This window comes from Ptychodera flava, chromosome 15 (genome assembly GCF_041260155.1).
Source record: "Ptychodera flava strain L36383 chromosome 15, AS_Pfla_20210202, whole genome shotgun sequence".
Lineage (NCBI taxonomy): Eukaryota > Metazoa > Hemichordata > Enteropneusta > Ptychoderidae > Ptychodera > Ptychodera flava.
In genome coordinates, this window is record NC_091942.1 from 27055905 (window position 1) to 27072861 (window position 16957).

The following is a 16957-nucleotide window of genomic DNA, read 5'->3' on the forward strand; positions in this document are numbered from 1 at the left end:
TTCTGTAATTACCAACTCACTTTTATTAAACTATTGTTTATATTACAATGCCATTGATGACATGAAATCACACCAGCTGGTCTGAGTTAATGGCTTGAATATTTTACATGTTTTGCAAAACCACAAACACTTGCACTACGATTGTGCAATAAAACAACATTAACCAAAAACTTTTGTTGGGCAGAAGAAGCCCATTCCCAGAGACTATTCAAACAAACGACACTCTCCTTGTAAGATGGACAGAACTCTAGCACCAATTGGTTTCCATCTTATCTACTGCCAGTACGGGTAGTGGGGCCAGTAGGGGTATTTTTTCCTCTGTTCAACGCTCTCTGGGAAGGCCTCGGCAAATTCCTCCTTGGTCATGTCTTCAAAGGGAATCATGCTATTTAGCCTGTCCACCTGAGTAAGCAAATGTCAAAAATATAACATGACACTTTCCTGTTATTGTTTAATAAGAGCGGGTCAAATATGCACCACCTCAAAGAGTTGTAACTGATGGCTGAATAAAATGTGAAACGGCGTGCAAGGTTGTATCTGATTGGCTGTCTTGAAATGCTTCATCACTGTCAGTGGCATTCAGCAAACCAATAAGCTACAACCTTCTGAAACTCGCTGCACATCAACCCATACAGCACAACAATACTGAAATTTAAAAGTTATGATGATGACAGTGTACAGATTCTGAACAGGCCACAAAAGTGGCAAGACAATGAAGACAGTGCACACTTTACTGATTGCAAATATAGCAGACCTCCTCAGTGTTCGAGATAAGATGGCTGTCATTGTCCACATTTATCAAACATGAAAATTGCGGACATGGAACTAATCATAGAAATGAATCATTCCAAAAGACAGCAAATTATCCAAATAATCTGAAGATATGTATTGGTTATCTTTCTTCACAAATCACTCTGCTGCGAGTCAAGCTCTCGAGTTCAATACAGTGTAACATTAATGCACTAGTCCTAATTTTTGTATCATGAGATTGGTATATTCATATTGAGGTGTCTCTGCATCATTCTGTTAATGAAATCATACTGCAGTTAATCAAACATTTCCAAAATGTATACTGATCTGCTGTGGCCAGAACAAACCATTCAGTGATTTCACTTCTCATTGTGTTGACACAGTTTACTAACAGGACATATAAATTCCCATATAAGAAAATTTCTAAGATTTGAAACACTCTTCCACGACTGAAATCTTGTTCTGATGGCAAATCCATACAGAATAAAGATATCTTGTCTCTGTAGAGGTAACCCATTCAGTAATGCAATGAGTCTACTGTACGGGATTAAGATACAGAAAGATTTTGATGTTCCTCCATGTAAATGCCAGCATGTTATAAAGGACAAGCCGGGGTAAGAATGGAGGGTATTGTGATCCACAGGGACCAGCAGTAAGAATCGGGGTATTGCAATCCATAGGGACTAACCATAACAGGTAACATGAAAATGTCATAAGACATGTTACAGATCTTACCTCCTTTTGGAAACGAGCGATGCGTCCATCGGATTCCTTCTTGAAATCAGCAGCTATCTTGTCCTGTTAGCAGAGAAGTAAATTCAGAAAATTATGCCAAGACATTCAAATTTTCTACCAATGTGAAAGCCTCGACTAAATTGACAGACTACTGCTGCCTTTGACCGTGTTGGTCTGAGTATGCCATTTAACTTACACCGTTTCATCACTGTTTGAGTCAATTCAGGAACTGCCTGACTAAGCCCTATGGCATACCTATATTTGTTCATTTAAAATTTGGCAAATTTCTTGTGTCACCTGGAAGTGGGACAGAAATCAGTGCTTGCCTGAAGGTGCCTTCCTTATTAATGAATACAACTAACCCCTAGGATAATGATGGACTACACTACAACATCGTTTGGATCCAGTATGCTTCAGTCTTGCAAATAAATTATTGGCATTTCTTGTTTCAAAAACAAGGATTTTCTTCACTGCGAAATGACACAATGTAGGTACTGTTTGACAGCCTTGATAAAAACATGCAAAGTCTTACACATTTCTAGAACAATCCGTCTGTTAGAAATATTGGAACTGGCCACAAAACTGAGAAACAATACTGTGTATCAAACCTTACCATTTGCTTAACTTGGTCTTCAATTTTCGCTGATGCTGTATCCTGAGGAACTGGGACCTTCACATTGTTGTACTTGAAAAGAAAAAATATAAAGTAGGTAGATGAACTATGTTTCAGATACAGGGAGGATTCTAACAGCAGTAGTTAGTCATCAGAGTATACAGTTTCTCTAGAAGCCGGCAATTATCTTGTCAACTGTTGCATTATTTTTCTTTTGCAACAACTCTTGGAAGAAGTAGTCTTATCAAAACTGATCCCCAGAAGATGTGTATGAATGTATGGATTTTGTAATAGTAATTACTAAACCACTTCTGAAGAAAATGGATTTTGAGTCAGTTTTGGAAGAGGCATTAGACTTCTACCCTTGCAGTGAATATGCAGAAGTAAACAAAAGCTTGCCCTGTAAAGTGTACATATTATAGCCAGCCAAGGCTAGTGACTATCAATGTTTCGGCGGGTTTAGAGAGGTTAGAGAGATCAAGAGACACGGATGAGAAAGTGGCCATGACTTGGATTACTACTACCATCCATCTTTTCTTTCAAGAATCATTGTATGATACTTACAGCTTTTTCAAACTGGTCAACAAGTCCTGCAATTGGAACTCTTGCCCTATAGAAAGCCCAGTCTATCTGCTGAGGCTTCTCTGGCGTTGCTGTGTATCTGAAAGTGGACACACGCATGGGCAAAATGTCAGAAAGATTTAAGCTGTGGATAAAAGGGTTTCGTCATCTCTATTTTGATTTGACACTGATGTGTCCCCGCCACTTTTGGAATGAAATCGCAGAGACAAAAGCTGATCAAATATGTACAGTAGATCACCTAGCCCTTCTCAGTTTGTTTGTATTGTTCCTTTAGTTTTCACATTCTGGGTGGGACTGTATGACCATTCCGTGGTATTTGCGTCAGCTATGTTATATTCATTGACAAGTAGATAAGCTGGGTGAGTCAAAATGAACATGCTTTTGACTGAGGAACTTTTGTTGATACTGAAGAATTCAGTCAGTGACATTTTCCCGTTTTCCTGTCAATTAATGTGTCTAAACAACTGTTTTTATGTCATACTAGTACAAGTTTGTCCCTCCCAGCACAATCTGAAAATGAGGACAGTAACGGAAGTGGGATCATCAACACCAAGGCCCATTCAAAGGCCTTTTGGCCTTGTATTCTCAAGCCCAAAGTAACATTGGTACAATGACCAAAGACATTTCGGCATGCTTCATGTTTGAACCCTATAAACAACATGCGCTGTTTTTTGCTAACTCTTTCAACTGCAGTGGTCAAAACAGTAAGCAAGATCTTTGCCTTCAGACTTGCAGCTGTGTATCTACCACCATGATGACAATTATGCCTCCACATATATTCATCCTTTAATAGTCATTACCTGCCTGACATATGATGAAAATTTGTAAATCGTCTTGGCAATGTGTGTGTTTCTTGGCAATCACAGATAAAGTGGTAAAATTGCGTGGCCTAATTGATTTGCTGTATACTTGACCCACATCACGCTACATGTGTATCACGCCTAATTTGGTAACAGGAGTGCCATTTGGCATTGTAGTGCTACTGGTGAGAATGGTCCTAATTGATATGATTATCGGGAAATAAAGCGGTGCTGAAAAGTCCTTGGTTCGCGGTAGAGGTCGCCACAGTGGCAAAATGCGACTAAAACTTGTTTGTGGCGAACAAAAACCCATCGGCAATCGCCACGATCTCAAAAGCGTGGCGACAGCTGATTTCTGTAGTCGAAATTGATAAAACTAAACAGTCCAAATCTTAATGCTTTTCCATTGATATGCTAAAGACAACATAAAAAACTCTTTTATTTTAAACACTTACTTGAAATTGTAAAGGAAGGCAAAATACAGAAAACAGTTAAGGGTTACAATTACATTCTCGCGATCTCGATCTCCATGAACTGGCATTCCGAGATTACGTTGATACTAAGATGGACAACCATAGCTAAAAGCAGCAAAACTCAGCGGCAATTCCGAGCTTTATTGGCACAGTATTTCATATCGGAGTATCAAATCAAACTGATTACACAATCCCTGGATCAGCGACATTTTAGTGAAATTTCCACATTAATCATAACTTGAAAAAAGTAAACGTGAATCAAAGACGTCGTGTATGCTGTCATCAACAGCATAGTGTGAACCGTCAACTATTACTGGCATGGCATGTGCATTGACTGCACATAAAAGCAAGTCGACATTGCAATATCAAACGGTCTACATCTTGTGAAAACAATGACATAGCATTGAAAGTTGTAATAGTCACCGGTAAAAACTCTTCACTGATGAAAGGATAATAGCGTCAAACAAATGAAATTGCATATTTAGAGAAGGAAAGCCAACGTCGCGACGCATCGTGGCCTTGAGTGAGAATAACAATGGCGGATGTGCGGAGTGGGACTATTCTATTTAGGTAATGGGGGTACGGAGGGACACAGATTCATGAAGGTACTGGCAAAACGTGCCATTTTCCTAACGATGCTGTCGCGGGAACTTCAATGTCTCATTGTTGCAACGCCTTTTTAATAGTTTTTTCTGATCGGAAAAGTAATTTTACTAACTGTAATGATCTATTATACGCTCATCTATCACCTTTCTGTATCTGGTTTAACTAGAGTAGGCATGTAAAGTAAAGTGAAGTAAGCCTTTATTGAAATCCTATCCCAATTGGGGATCTTGATAACAAAGTGCAATACAGGTTTTGCAAAATCAACAACAAAAGAGTATATATAGATGAGGATGTAACATGTTCATCAATATTTTACTCTTTTTCATTTTTATTTTGGTCTGAGTTCAAACAATTTTCCCAAATCACATAATGATGATTTGACTGTTCTTGAAAAATGTTTATAAGGTCTTGTGTGTCTCTCTGAATGTGTTTTTACAAATGTTTAGTTTACTTAAAGATTATGTCTACTGTCTGTGTAGCCTTTGCAGTGAAATATATATATATATATATATATATATATATATATATATATATATATATATATATATATATATATATATACACACATATATGTATATGCATATATGAATATATATATATATACACATATATGTATATATATATATGAATATATATATATATATATATATATATATATATATATATATATATATATATATATATATATATATATATATATATATATATATATATATATATATATATATATATACACACATATATGTATATGCATTTATGAATGTATCACATCAAAAACTTGAAGACTGAAGTATGTTTCTACCAGCATTTAGTATGTGTGGCTAATGAAAGTTGCGTGTGGCTAATAAAATTAGGACCAAATTAGCCACACTGAGTAAGTGTGGCTACTAACTTTAAAATCCTACCGCTAACCCTGTGAAAAGTCTTTGGTTCTGGTGCTAAAACAAGATGGGGCTGAAACAACTTTGGCCATGACAGTTCAGTGTCCAAATGTCTAGAAACGTAACCAGATTGGGGGACAGCAGAAATATTACTGGGGTTTCCAAATTATTAAACCAATATTCCTTAATCTTAGCAAAAAATAATGACAAGAGAGCAAAGCAAGGAGCAAAGCAAACTGAAATAATTTCAGGTCCCAACGTCTGTCGAAACGGTGGTCGACCCACAACAGCCAAACCAGCTCCAAGGGCTACAGGTGTACAGCTACAACCTGGTCCGGACAGGACAGTACTGCTGGACATTTTTGCCCGGGTACCACTGTAAAAGTGTAAACCCCGTCCCACATATACAATGTACATGAGGCTCTATTTTCTAAAATAGTTGTTTTCTGCAAAAAGGATTGTATCATCATGGAGCTCCATGGTATTATCCAGCACTGGGGCTGACATATACCACGTAATTAAATCGTAATCAACACCTCCCCCATGTTCTGCAGAAGTCTACGTGCAATGATGGCGGAACACTAAATGGGAACTTGCGTGCTGGTGTACAGTATGTACCACAGTAGTAATACTTCAGAGGACTTACTTAGCTTTGATCGCATCAGACTTTGATTTCAAGGCCAAAAACTGGGCACGTTGATTTGGAGGCACCCGCTCGGCGAATAAAGCCCAGTCGATCGCTTTTTGGCCAACCCTACGGCCTGCCATTTCTGCGTGATATTTTGTGAACGATGCTCGCCGGTTTTTCCAAGATGGCGGAGGCCAGGTAAGTTACCTTAGTCCTGCCTTCCCATTTCGGGCATATCATGAGTTTAGGTACTTTGTCGAGGAAAGGCCTATCAAATTAATTTGTCAGGACAGAAACATGAGTAAACTCGATTTGTTGAAAAATGAAGTCGAAAGGGCCTTGCAGTATCAATAAATTAGAAACAAACTCGGTTGATTTTGAATGATGGGACTATTTAGCGACTGTGTAATAAGGTAAAATGATGACGAGATTATCGACGTTGGTGGCGCTAGAAACGAAGGTGCCTCTTTTAACCTCGATCCATACTAGGTTTTATGTATATTTAATAAAATACGATGTTTTGACAATAATTTCTTTTATCAATCAATATTTTCACCAGTTTATTTTATCTACGAATAATAACCCAAAAGAAGTCACTTATTTTGCTTGTTTAGCTTTCATACAAATTCAAATATTTCAACTCCTCTGTATGGTTGACAACATGCCGGAATGGCAAAAGTTGATATCAGGGGGCGCTATGCATCGAGAATAAAAAGATGGCGACGAATTCAACTTGGAACAGCAATCACTCGATAGAAATGGACGGAGAAGTTGTAGGTGAAACGCCGAAAAACAAGTGGGTGAAGCTGAATGTTGGGGGACAAATTTTTCTTACGACGAGAACAACGCTGTGTAGAGATCCCAAGTCATTCCTATGCAGATTGTGCCAAGAAGATCCCGACCTGAACTCAGATAAGGTATGGGCTGGCCCAGCTGCTCGACATTTGAAATGGTTTCTATTCTCGTATACACTGACAGAGACAAGCTTGACAGATCAGCGATGTTAATCACCGCTATCAATTGTTGTCACATATTGAGCTACTAGAATAGAGGGACACGACACATTCACGTATTATTGCTTGCATTTATTTCTCACTTTAAATACTTCCCGAGAAATCTGCAGATTTCTGCAAACCGTACCGAACTTCTCACGCGGACAGGTTCACCTATTGTTTACATATGAGATGCGGTGTGCTATAAATAGAAGTTGAAGCCGTGAACTGCTATTTTTGGGATTGCGGTACAGTTTTGCGAGTTAATGGGCGTGTCGTGGAAAACGCCTGTCAGTGTCGTCCAAACACCACTTTCTTTGACAAACGATAGTGGTTTAAGGGAAATCCCATGATCAGACAGACGATATGTACTTTTGTCAGATAGGTATGAAAGTGTTTATAAAAGTTTGCTCGGTAAGCAAACTTCTGTCTCTCAATCTGGAGACTATTTTTTAAATCTGTCTGGTGAAAATGCATTGTGAGCACTGCATAATAACATTCAATTGTGTGGGATCCAACTATCTCATTGTCCAACTGATCAATCCAGGGCTCCTGATATATTGCGGTCAAATCACTCAGGTACTAGGTGCCTCACATCCAGTGAAAGTAAAGGATCCTAATTCGTCAGGTAGAGACCAAGAATTACAGGGAAAGAGTCCCTTAGGGTCCCCTAACCCACCTTTTTCTAGGTAGAACACACGATGTTTTAATTAAGATCAAGCCTAAATTGAACCTCATTCAATGTTAATTGGATGTACCTCGTCCTCCTCTGATTAGGTATGGTACTGATTTCAGTTGGGTGTGAAATGAGAATATGCAAATTGCATACCAAACAATCACACCTTCATCCTACTGTGACATAATGAGTGCAAAGTTCTGATTTCCACACTTTTCAGGCATTCAAATAATGTACAGTCAAGTTCATAATAATAAAATAATATTTATCATCTCATACTTTCAGATATAAAAGTTCATAATTTGTTCTTGTAGGAATAACCATGATCTTTTCAAAGATTTAAACAACTAAAACTTAAAACACTCAGACCCTACATTCCCGTGTCATTGAAGTATATCTAATTGAACAGGCAGGATGAATTCAGTCTGTTCATTCTGAACACAGTGGTATCAGCCCAAGTGTTGGAAGGTCCTCGTCTTTGACACTTGACAGTAGATGCCAATCTTCATGAGGAAAAAGAGTTTTCGTTTTAGGTAAAAAGTCTGGTCATATTTTTTTGTAGAGTCTATGCTTGGTAGAGAGCAGTCATCATAAATTACACCCGTAACTTAAATAACATATTTCATGGAGTTGTCTCTCCAAATTTTTAATGTACCGTGTTACACTATAAATGGAAAAAAAGTTCATCAAACATGAGTTGAAATTCAACCGACATGCCAAAGTAACTACCATAATCGCAATAACTCATACGGATGTTATTAGCTTTCCCATATGGTCATGTTGGCAATTGTATACCCTCATGACAAAAGTAGACAGATCCTTGCCAAATGTTGGTTTTTACTATGGTTATTGGGAAAAAAAAGATTTCCTTGATCTGAAATCATTTTTCTAGATAATGATAAGGGTTATGTTAAAGCCTTTCATAGTGCAATAGCTCCCAAAAGCAGTGGCCCTTGTTGATCATTAAAATACGTCAAGAGACTTATTTACTCAGCTGCAAACATTCCGGTAACTTTTTAAATGAGTTTTATGTTTACGCACAAGCATTCACTGATATGATAATATTTGAATAATTTCAGCAGAAATGTGACTTTCTACAATACTATAGGTGATCCCAATTGGTCAAGACGAGAAATTTACAAAATAATGAATACTACGGTAGTACGAGTCGTTTGTATAGATAATTAATTTAAAATCTTGTTTAGATTTGGCCATTAGTATTAATTATTTTTACCAGGGGAGTAGCTGTAGTTTTTGTAAGTACAAAAATTTGGTTTGTAAGGAAACAATTATCTGTCGTCATGAAAACCTGTGGTAATTTACCATTTAAAGCCCCTGTGGCTGTATGCAATTACTAGTAGTAGTTGACAGTTATTTTCATATTTTTATTCTAAATACCCAGTATTTGGCTTGCCAACAAAATGCATATGAGTTACTTGCACTTTCATGATCAGTGATCCTGTTTTGGCATGCACCAAACCGTCAACAACCGTGATACTTATTGTCTTTGTGGACATGCAGAATATCATTTCAACATGCTTCAGGGAGTAGATGTAGTTGTTGATGCACAGAACAATTAGGCTGACAGAAAAAAAATGACCAAAGTTACAGGTACCAGGGCTTTGATTGGAGGAGGAATACTGGCAAAATTCTAAAATGGCATGCAAGTCTAATGGTTGAGGACAGTGGCATCTATGTGGTAGGACAGGTGAATTCTGAAAGCATGAAGACTTGACTGAAAAAATCACAGTAAAAATGATGACAAGATAAGGCAGTCTCTGGGAAACTATTGTGGTATATACAAATCGATGTTAGTCTTGCATGCCTCAAAGTCTCACACTTAAACATTGTAGTTGAAAAAAGGGGGAAACACATTTTGTAAGATGTCATATTGAGAAACTAGTACAGTACATACAAATCAATGTTTGTCTTTCATGCCCCACAGTCTCACACTGAAACATTGAAGTTGAAAAAAAAGGGGGGAAACATTTTGTAAGATGTCGAATCTTCGTACGACAGAATTCAAAAAATTGTCAGAGAACACTGGCCAGATAGACCTAATGAAGCAGCTGATCTCCTGATGTGTGCAAAGCAAATATTATCTCAGCAAACAGAGCAATACAGTTATGTAAACTCTGGAAATGTGTGCAGAGTTTCTGCATGGTTTGGTTGCTGTTAATAATCACGGCAGAGTAATACGTGTGTTCAATAATTTCATATGTGTTCAATAATTGCATAGGGGAAAAATTGTTTTCATTAGTGTACAAAAATAACGAGGCACAAACCTGTACCAGATGCTGATGAATTCTAAGAGAAAATTTTTTTATCTGAATAAGAGTGCAGTTTTTCAATGTTTTATTGCCTCATATTTATATACACATATTTTTTCTGTTTTTAATATAATTCTCTTCAGCGTTGAGTGTCAATAATTTTGAAAAAGATTGTGTAAGGGCCACAAACTTGCCAACACGACTACGCCGATGTCATTATTAGATGGTTGTATTCAGGACTCATTCCAGCAATGATTGAGGGTTCTTTTCATCCGATTTCAAACAATGGTGACCCCAGGCTTCTAGATTGAAGTCAAGCACAACATAAATTTCATAGATGTGGCGTTCTCGTATGAGTGAGAGATTTTTCAGCACAGTGCAAAAGAGTGGACCAAATGTGAAAATTGATCGGTCGGTGCAACAGTTACATGTTGTGAACAGATGAGATTCAGTAATACCATGAAAGAGACTAAGACCCAAGATCCGGTTAACTGGGGAAAAGCCGAACATACTTAAAAATAATACTAAACACAGAGTTTGGTTTCATTCATAAGCTTAATAGCTTAATGTATTTTGGTTAGACACGGTACTTAATAGAAAGAAGATATACTAGTTCAGAGTACAACATAGGGACTACCAGGTGACGTAAAGGACAGTGTACTATATCCCTAAAGAGCACATGTTGTAAAATAGTTTTTGCATTCTGTGTTCCTTGTGCAGCACATGATTTTTGTTCGGTCAAAATTAATCACTGCTCTGTTGCAGCTTCAATGAACCACAGTCCACTTGCCTCTTATAGCAGGTTATCAACTTTTTGCCATTGCAGTTAAAATGAATTGATTTTCACATTGTTAATTAAAGCAGTGTTTATTCTACCAGATTTGCATGTAGTCAATCAATACAATCATATTTAATAGGGTATGGTAGAAATAGTACCAAGTTTGTCACTTACTTATCTCCCAAATTGTAGCACCGATTAATTAAAGAGACAACGTTACTCTTTTTAGACTTTTTTGTGAATTTAATATGAAGCTAGTGGCATTGTTCACTCTCATGAAACATGCTGAAACAGTTGACAGATCATACGTGGCACAGTACTGTAGATTTCCCATAATTCATTATGATTTGTATCCTCGAAGATTCCTGAGTGAAGTCTACCCTGTCTCCCATGTGTAGACAAATTCACAGACTTTTTATCAAAATTTTGAAAACGTACTTTTATGCACGTCATTCTTCTCAATTCTCATTTTAAATGATTTGGAAAATTATGCATAATTGAGAGAGGAGATAGCATTTTTGTAAAATTTGCCACAGATTGTGTCCTCAGCCATACAGAATAATGTGATGGAAAGTAGGGAGACTACCCGGTAGTTGCACCTGTTTTATGAAACAAAAGGATATTGATTTTTTGCAATGGAAGTGACAAAAGAAATTTGCATGCTAAGTTTTCTCAGAGAATGACCCCTTCACTTCGTCATAACTTGCTGCCCAAAAAGCAAGGCATTTGTAGTACCTAAAGAATGTGACTTTTATGGTTGTTTAGTGGTTATTTTGAACTTTCACTGAAATATCTAAACGTACTTTTACTAGATATCATTTAAAAATTATTCTGATGCTGCACACTAGTGCTTACATGCAGAACTGAAAAAGTTTTTAGAAAAGTAACCTTCAAGGATACAAATCATAGAGAATTGTGGGTAATTTATTGTACTGTGCATGGTGGGCTTGCAGTTAAAGGGCCAGTAATGCCAACTTTTGATAATTCTTTTACCACTTTTGTTTTGAATGTGAACCATAATGTCTTGTTCTACTTCCCAAGGCATGTTGATATACAAAGTGTTCAGCTCGTCAACTCCACCTGTACATGTGTAAACTGCTTTGTTATCGTTGAAAAGTGACTTCTGGCCTGGACTGGAATTCAAATGTAAACAATAACAATGCATTTTACACACGTAGATGCTATGATGACAAGCTAAATAGTGGGTGTTTCATTATTCTCTTAGGGTAAATTACGAAGTTGTAATTGATATACAAAATAAAGATAATGAAAACACAATCAAAAGTTAGCATTACTGACCATAGATAAAGAAAGCAAATTAGACAGATAAAGAAGCAAATTTAATCACGTAATTTGTAGTATCTACCATAAATAAACTGATAGTATCTCTAGCTAAACCACTAAACTTGGTGTTCACAGTACAGTACAATGTTCAGTAAAGTAGGTATCGGTACATTTGACTCCAATGCATTCTGAATCAATGTTATTTCTGTTTGGTTGTTCGTGATTGATTTTACAGCCAGAATTGTTGCCTTTCTCTGTCATGACATAATGCCAAATGAACCAGCACTTTGTACCTTTAATAGGTTATTGACTTTTCTACAGGTGCAGGCAGAATTAACAGACTTTCACACCATTAAAACATTCGTTTCAATCAGTGTTCATTAGCTAAACAACACATATCAATACCTGTGACAGCAGCAACCACAAGTCATAGACTTTATAGTATTCAAAAGGAAGTGATTTTTTTTTTCTCAGATGAATTTTTAATCAGGGATGACAGTGTTGAAGGCTATACTCAGTCAATAACTGCTGGTGATGTCGTAATAACCCAAGACTTTGTCAAATTTCTTACAGCAAGTCAGAGTGATGTTTTGACCAATGTCGTCCAGATGGAACATTTTTCTGTCACTCATCCTCCAAATACAAGTTAGCACAATGGACCAATCAAAACATTTAGTAATCAATCTCTGTGTACTTGATCTTTGCAGATTGGTAGTTGCTCAATGGTCAAGTAAAACAAAACTACATTTGATAGCGGTATCTTTCCATTTTTTAATACATCACCGGCTTCTTTAACCTGAACAGGTTGTCTTCTTGGGGATTTTTTGATCCTGCAAAAGTATGATTAGGTCATGGTCTCTCCAGAAAAGACAATGATTACGATAGTAGCACTGTACAATGTGCTTGCTTGAAAACTTTGACATAAACTGTAGAAAAGGATAAAACAATTTAGTGTTCGAGAAGTCAAACCTTGAAAGGAAAGAATTTTTGAAAGCTTAAGTTGAAAGAAATAGCAAAAATTGAAATTTTGGCAGTTGTAATGTAGTTGTTTGGTCGGCATAACTCCTATCATAAATGTAGGAAAACTCCGTATTTACATATGAGTTACGTGTCAGGATGGTTGTCCAGACATGAAATACAGTCTATGGTGTGGGAGTTCCCCCATACTAATATTTCAACATAATTATATAGAGGATAACAGAAATGTTAGCATAGTTCAGACATCATTGGTATATTCCCCAGCCCAAACTGTGCATGCTTGTGTCGCTTATCACCAGCCTGTCCTGTCACAAATTGCTACACAGATGCATGTCAAAGTCTAAGAAGGAAAAACAAGTTTTGAAAGTGGAACATACTGTCCACTGAATGTGTTCTTGAAGTGTTATGCAATAGTTCATGCGGAACCACATACATGGATCTGCTCATTCAGTCTGGTATGTACTTCTGTATTTAGCGTCCTCCTCGTAAAATGCCAGCGGTGAATAGTTGGCCTTCCCTAATGCCAGCTTGCCGTTATTAACAGTGACAGGTGGCGTCTGCCAGGACGCGAGAGTTCAGTTTTTTCAGCTCTACTGAAATCTGTTAACGTGCACCTTTCAGGCGGCGTCTTCAAATACAATTGCTGTACAGGGAAAAAAGCAGTTTGGTGTTTATATAGGTACCCACCTGTATGCTTGAGACAATCGTTTTACAGATTTTAAAATTAGATTATCTGAGGACAGACATGATTCAGATCAGTGAAGTGAATTAAGTATTTCTTTGAAGCCCACCGTGTATACTGTTCACGTCAACGTACTCTGATATTACCCTGGTGGTGCTGATTGTTTATCAAGACTCAACGGTTTTCCTTCAATTAACCTCAAAGAAATCAAATTTCTCGGTTTGCTAACCACTTGTACGCGCTGTGATGTGACCGAAGTACATGTCTCCCATGCGGCTAATGTTGTTAAATCTTGCCTCTGGGCAAGACCCTATTTTTTTTCACAATGTGTATTGCACTACATGCTCTCAAGTGGGTGTGCGTGAAAACATAAAGCTCCAATTTCCAAACACTGGTACTTCAGTGGCACTGTTGAACTTTACCGGTAATACCGGTGGAAAAAAGAATTCATTTTCTCCTTCATGACATGCACGCATGAAAAAATGTACTTTCAACGAGAGTTATCATGATGAAGTGTTTTGGAAAGTCGTTTGGTTCACTTAATTCTCCCGATGAGTGGAAAGGGGAAAGAGTTGCTCAAACAACGATGATTTAATAAACCAGTGAAATGATCAGTTGTACTAGAAAAGCTGCCAAACTGGGGCTGTTGATTTTTTTAATGCTCACAGGATTGTACAGTATTATATGCAGTATTCTATGACCTGTTTTGTTGGTATGATAAGATTGAAAGGTCTACGTAAATGCATCATCAGTATAAAGGTATTTCTGTAAGTGCATCAGCTACTATGAGGAAGCGCAGGAAAGAATGTTCACTTGAAATATTGGTAGTGTAGACCTCAGCAGATCAAAAGCAGAGAAAAACCTGCGTGTATTCTGTTGTATTTCACCGTTGACGTCATCCCTAGACTGCTCAGAGCAAGCCATTCAATCTTATTGCAACTGTGTTATGACAAAGAATTTGTGTCATTCTGTTATATTTCGCATCATACACATACGAATCTTTCAAGATAGCAACGAGCGTATAACCAGAGCAATTTGTGAAACTGATCAAATGACCCGAAAAATATAATTAGAATAACAGTTTCTAGTATATATAGGGGTGTTATGGCAAATCAACTGCAGTTTGTAGGTTTTCATCTTGCATAACAAAATACAGCGAAACTGTGACAACTGTCTGTACTTGCGTTCATTTAAATCCACGATCGTGTCCAAACAATATAGAAATATTGCATAACCCGGTGAATTCCGTCGTACATCTTTCCCATTCTATTCTGTGAAGTAAATGGTGACTCAGAGGCAGGCTAGGACTTGCATCTTGTCATTCATCTCTGAATCATATCCTTTGACAGCTAACTCCTCTGTGGTTTCAAACTGATCAAACCTTTATTGAAAAATGGATGACATTTTGATTGCCTACATTCATTACACTGCACTTTGCCTGGCACCTGTGAAATTATTAGTCGTAATTTATCCGTAATTCTCAAAACCTGGGCACCAAAATATTGTAATTGTCGTGTTGCGTGAGTCATAACCTCAGTATACTCAGTATTGAACTCAAACTTTGCGTAACGCCTGTGCAATTTAATTTTTTTTTTCTTTCTCAGAAGGTTCTCTACTTTCACAAGGAAGCTTTAATTTTTTTCTCAACATAATCAAAGAGTTATCAAAGAGACAGTAGCTCAAACTCTTCTTTCATATTTTCATTTCTCTTCCATAAAACAATCAAAATTTCTTTGTTTGCGAAACAATGTTTAGATAGAAAATACAAAATACTAGCCTTGCCAACATAGCACAATTTCTAGTCCATACTAAAATTCAGTCATCAACAATAACATTGGACAATATGCAAATGAAGTCAGTATTGACAAGTTGAACATTGACCATTTCAACATGATTTTATTGGAAGCATATCAAACAACAGAACAAAAAATACTGCTTACGGAGCTTTAACACAAGAGATATCAATATTTTATGGTCAAGGAGAGAGATAGTAGTTTCCAACGTCAAAATAACTAAATGAACAGTGGCAGGATTATGCAGTATGATTTACATATAATATGGTAATTTGTTGCTTATATTTGCATAATTCATGCATGACACTCTTACAAAAATTTTTTGTTTCATAAAAGCAAGTGTTATTTATAGGTTAGGTACAATTTATATCGCTGTTACAAAGATGTCGTCTGATAGGTGTATTCTAATTGTTTGAAAGGTTTGTTTAACATAGTGGGAAAGAAACTGTGTGTAAAATGAAAAACCTTGTTCACCCAGTTCCAAATGTTTATCACAGTCAGTGACAACCATGATCAGATGTTTGTAGAACAGATTTATTACTGTCAAATGCACTGTCCCCATTCACTACATTGTGTACATTGACAGATTGGAGAGCTGTCCCCAACTTTTCACCCTGACCTACTCCATGTACAGAGAGATCAACCTGCCTGTGATTTTATTGTGCATCTGGAGTATGTATTTTGAGCTTGGAAAGTTGGGTCAACACAAACTAGGTCAGGATCCTTTTATTTACTTCACAGCATTGGCAAGCCACTGTGTACCAGCAGACCAACCACATTATAATTGCAGTGTGTTGTGCGTGAATCCTTACAAGAATAACTGGTACATATGGTTTCAAATTATTGTTTGGGGGATTTTCAAATGTGTAATGTTAGATCAGATATTCATCGTATTTACTCTGCTGAAGCAATGAAAATGAAGCCTTCCATAAAGATGCGCATTGTATTAAAAGTCTGTTATTAAAAGCAAATGAAGGTATCACGGATATATTTATCAGTCATCATGTTTAGCATTTGTCATCTTTCACAAGCCATCATCCTGTAACCAACTTGATTAAGTCAGCCTGGTATAATCTCCTTAACCCTTTGAGTGCCAAAGTCAACTTTTGTTGCCTTTATAGAATGTAACGTAGCCAGCAACTTTTTTTCAGATCTAGACAAGTTTTTTCAGATTTTACCAAAAAGTTTGGTCAAAAGTCGTAGCCATTGAAATATTTTGTCCATTTGGTCCAAAATTATCAAAAAATTACAGAAAGATATTGGTAAAATGTTACATTGAAATTTTGGTGCAAAAAATTACAACACTAAAAGGGTTAATCAACGTGTGCATGAACACCCTTCACTTTTGTGTGCAGCATTTTGTAAACAGCATCAAAATTGTGTGGCCAACGCAAAGGGATTACCACGTCCAGTTCTTTCTGTAACAAAAAGCATCA

General features: G+C 37.0%; 2 protein-coding genes across 2 annotated transcripts in view; one reads left to right on the plus strand and one right to left on the minus strand.

Annotated features, from left to right (window-relative positions):
• LOC139151716 (ATP synthase subunit d, mitochondrial-like) lies at nt 1–6282 on the minus strand. The gene is made up of 5 exons (XM_070724688.1): nt 6087–6282; nt 2663–2759; nt 2099–2170; nt 1486–1548; nt 1–402 (listed from the first exon to the last, which is right to left on the minus strand). The coding sequence occupies exons 1-5, from the start codon at nt 6206–6208 to the stop codon at nt 274–276; spliced, it is 483 nt and encodes a 160-aa protein (XP_070580789.1). The 5' UTR covers nt 6209–6282; the 3' UTR covers nt 1–273.
• A 463-nt stretch (nt 6283–6745) lies between these two features.
• Nucleotides 6746–16957, plus strand: part of LOC139151717 (BTB/POZ domain-containing protein KCTD5-like) — a 29388-nt gene continuing 19176 nt past the window's right edge. Inside the window, exon 1 of the mRNA XM_070724690.1 lies at nt 6746–6985. Within this exon, the coding sequence (XP_070580791.1) occupies nt 6785–6985 (201 nt within the window). The 5' untranslated portion in view covers nt 6746–6784. The remainder of the gene's footprint in view (nt 6986–16957) is intronic.

Excerpts from the sequence above, each read along its gene's own strand:
- LOC139151716 (XM_070724688.1), bottom strand. The coding sequence starts at position 6,208 with ATGGCAGGCCGTAGGGTTGGCCAAAAAGCGATCGACTGGGCTTTATTC. Across the intron at positions 1,549-2,098 it reads AAGACCAAGTTAAGCAAATG|GACAAGATAGCTGCTGATTT; the intron begins GTAAGGTTTGAT and ends CTCTGCTAACAG. Across the intron at positions 403-1,485 it reads TCGCTCGTTTCCAAAAGGAG|GTGGACAGGCTAAATAGCAT; the intron begins GTAAGATCTGTA and ends TTGCTTACTCAG.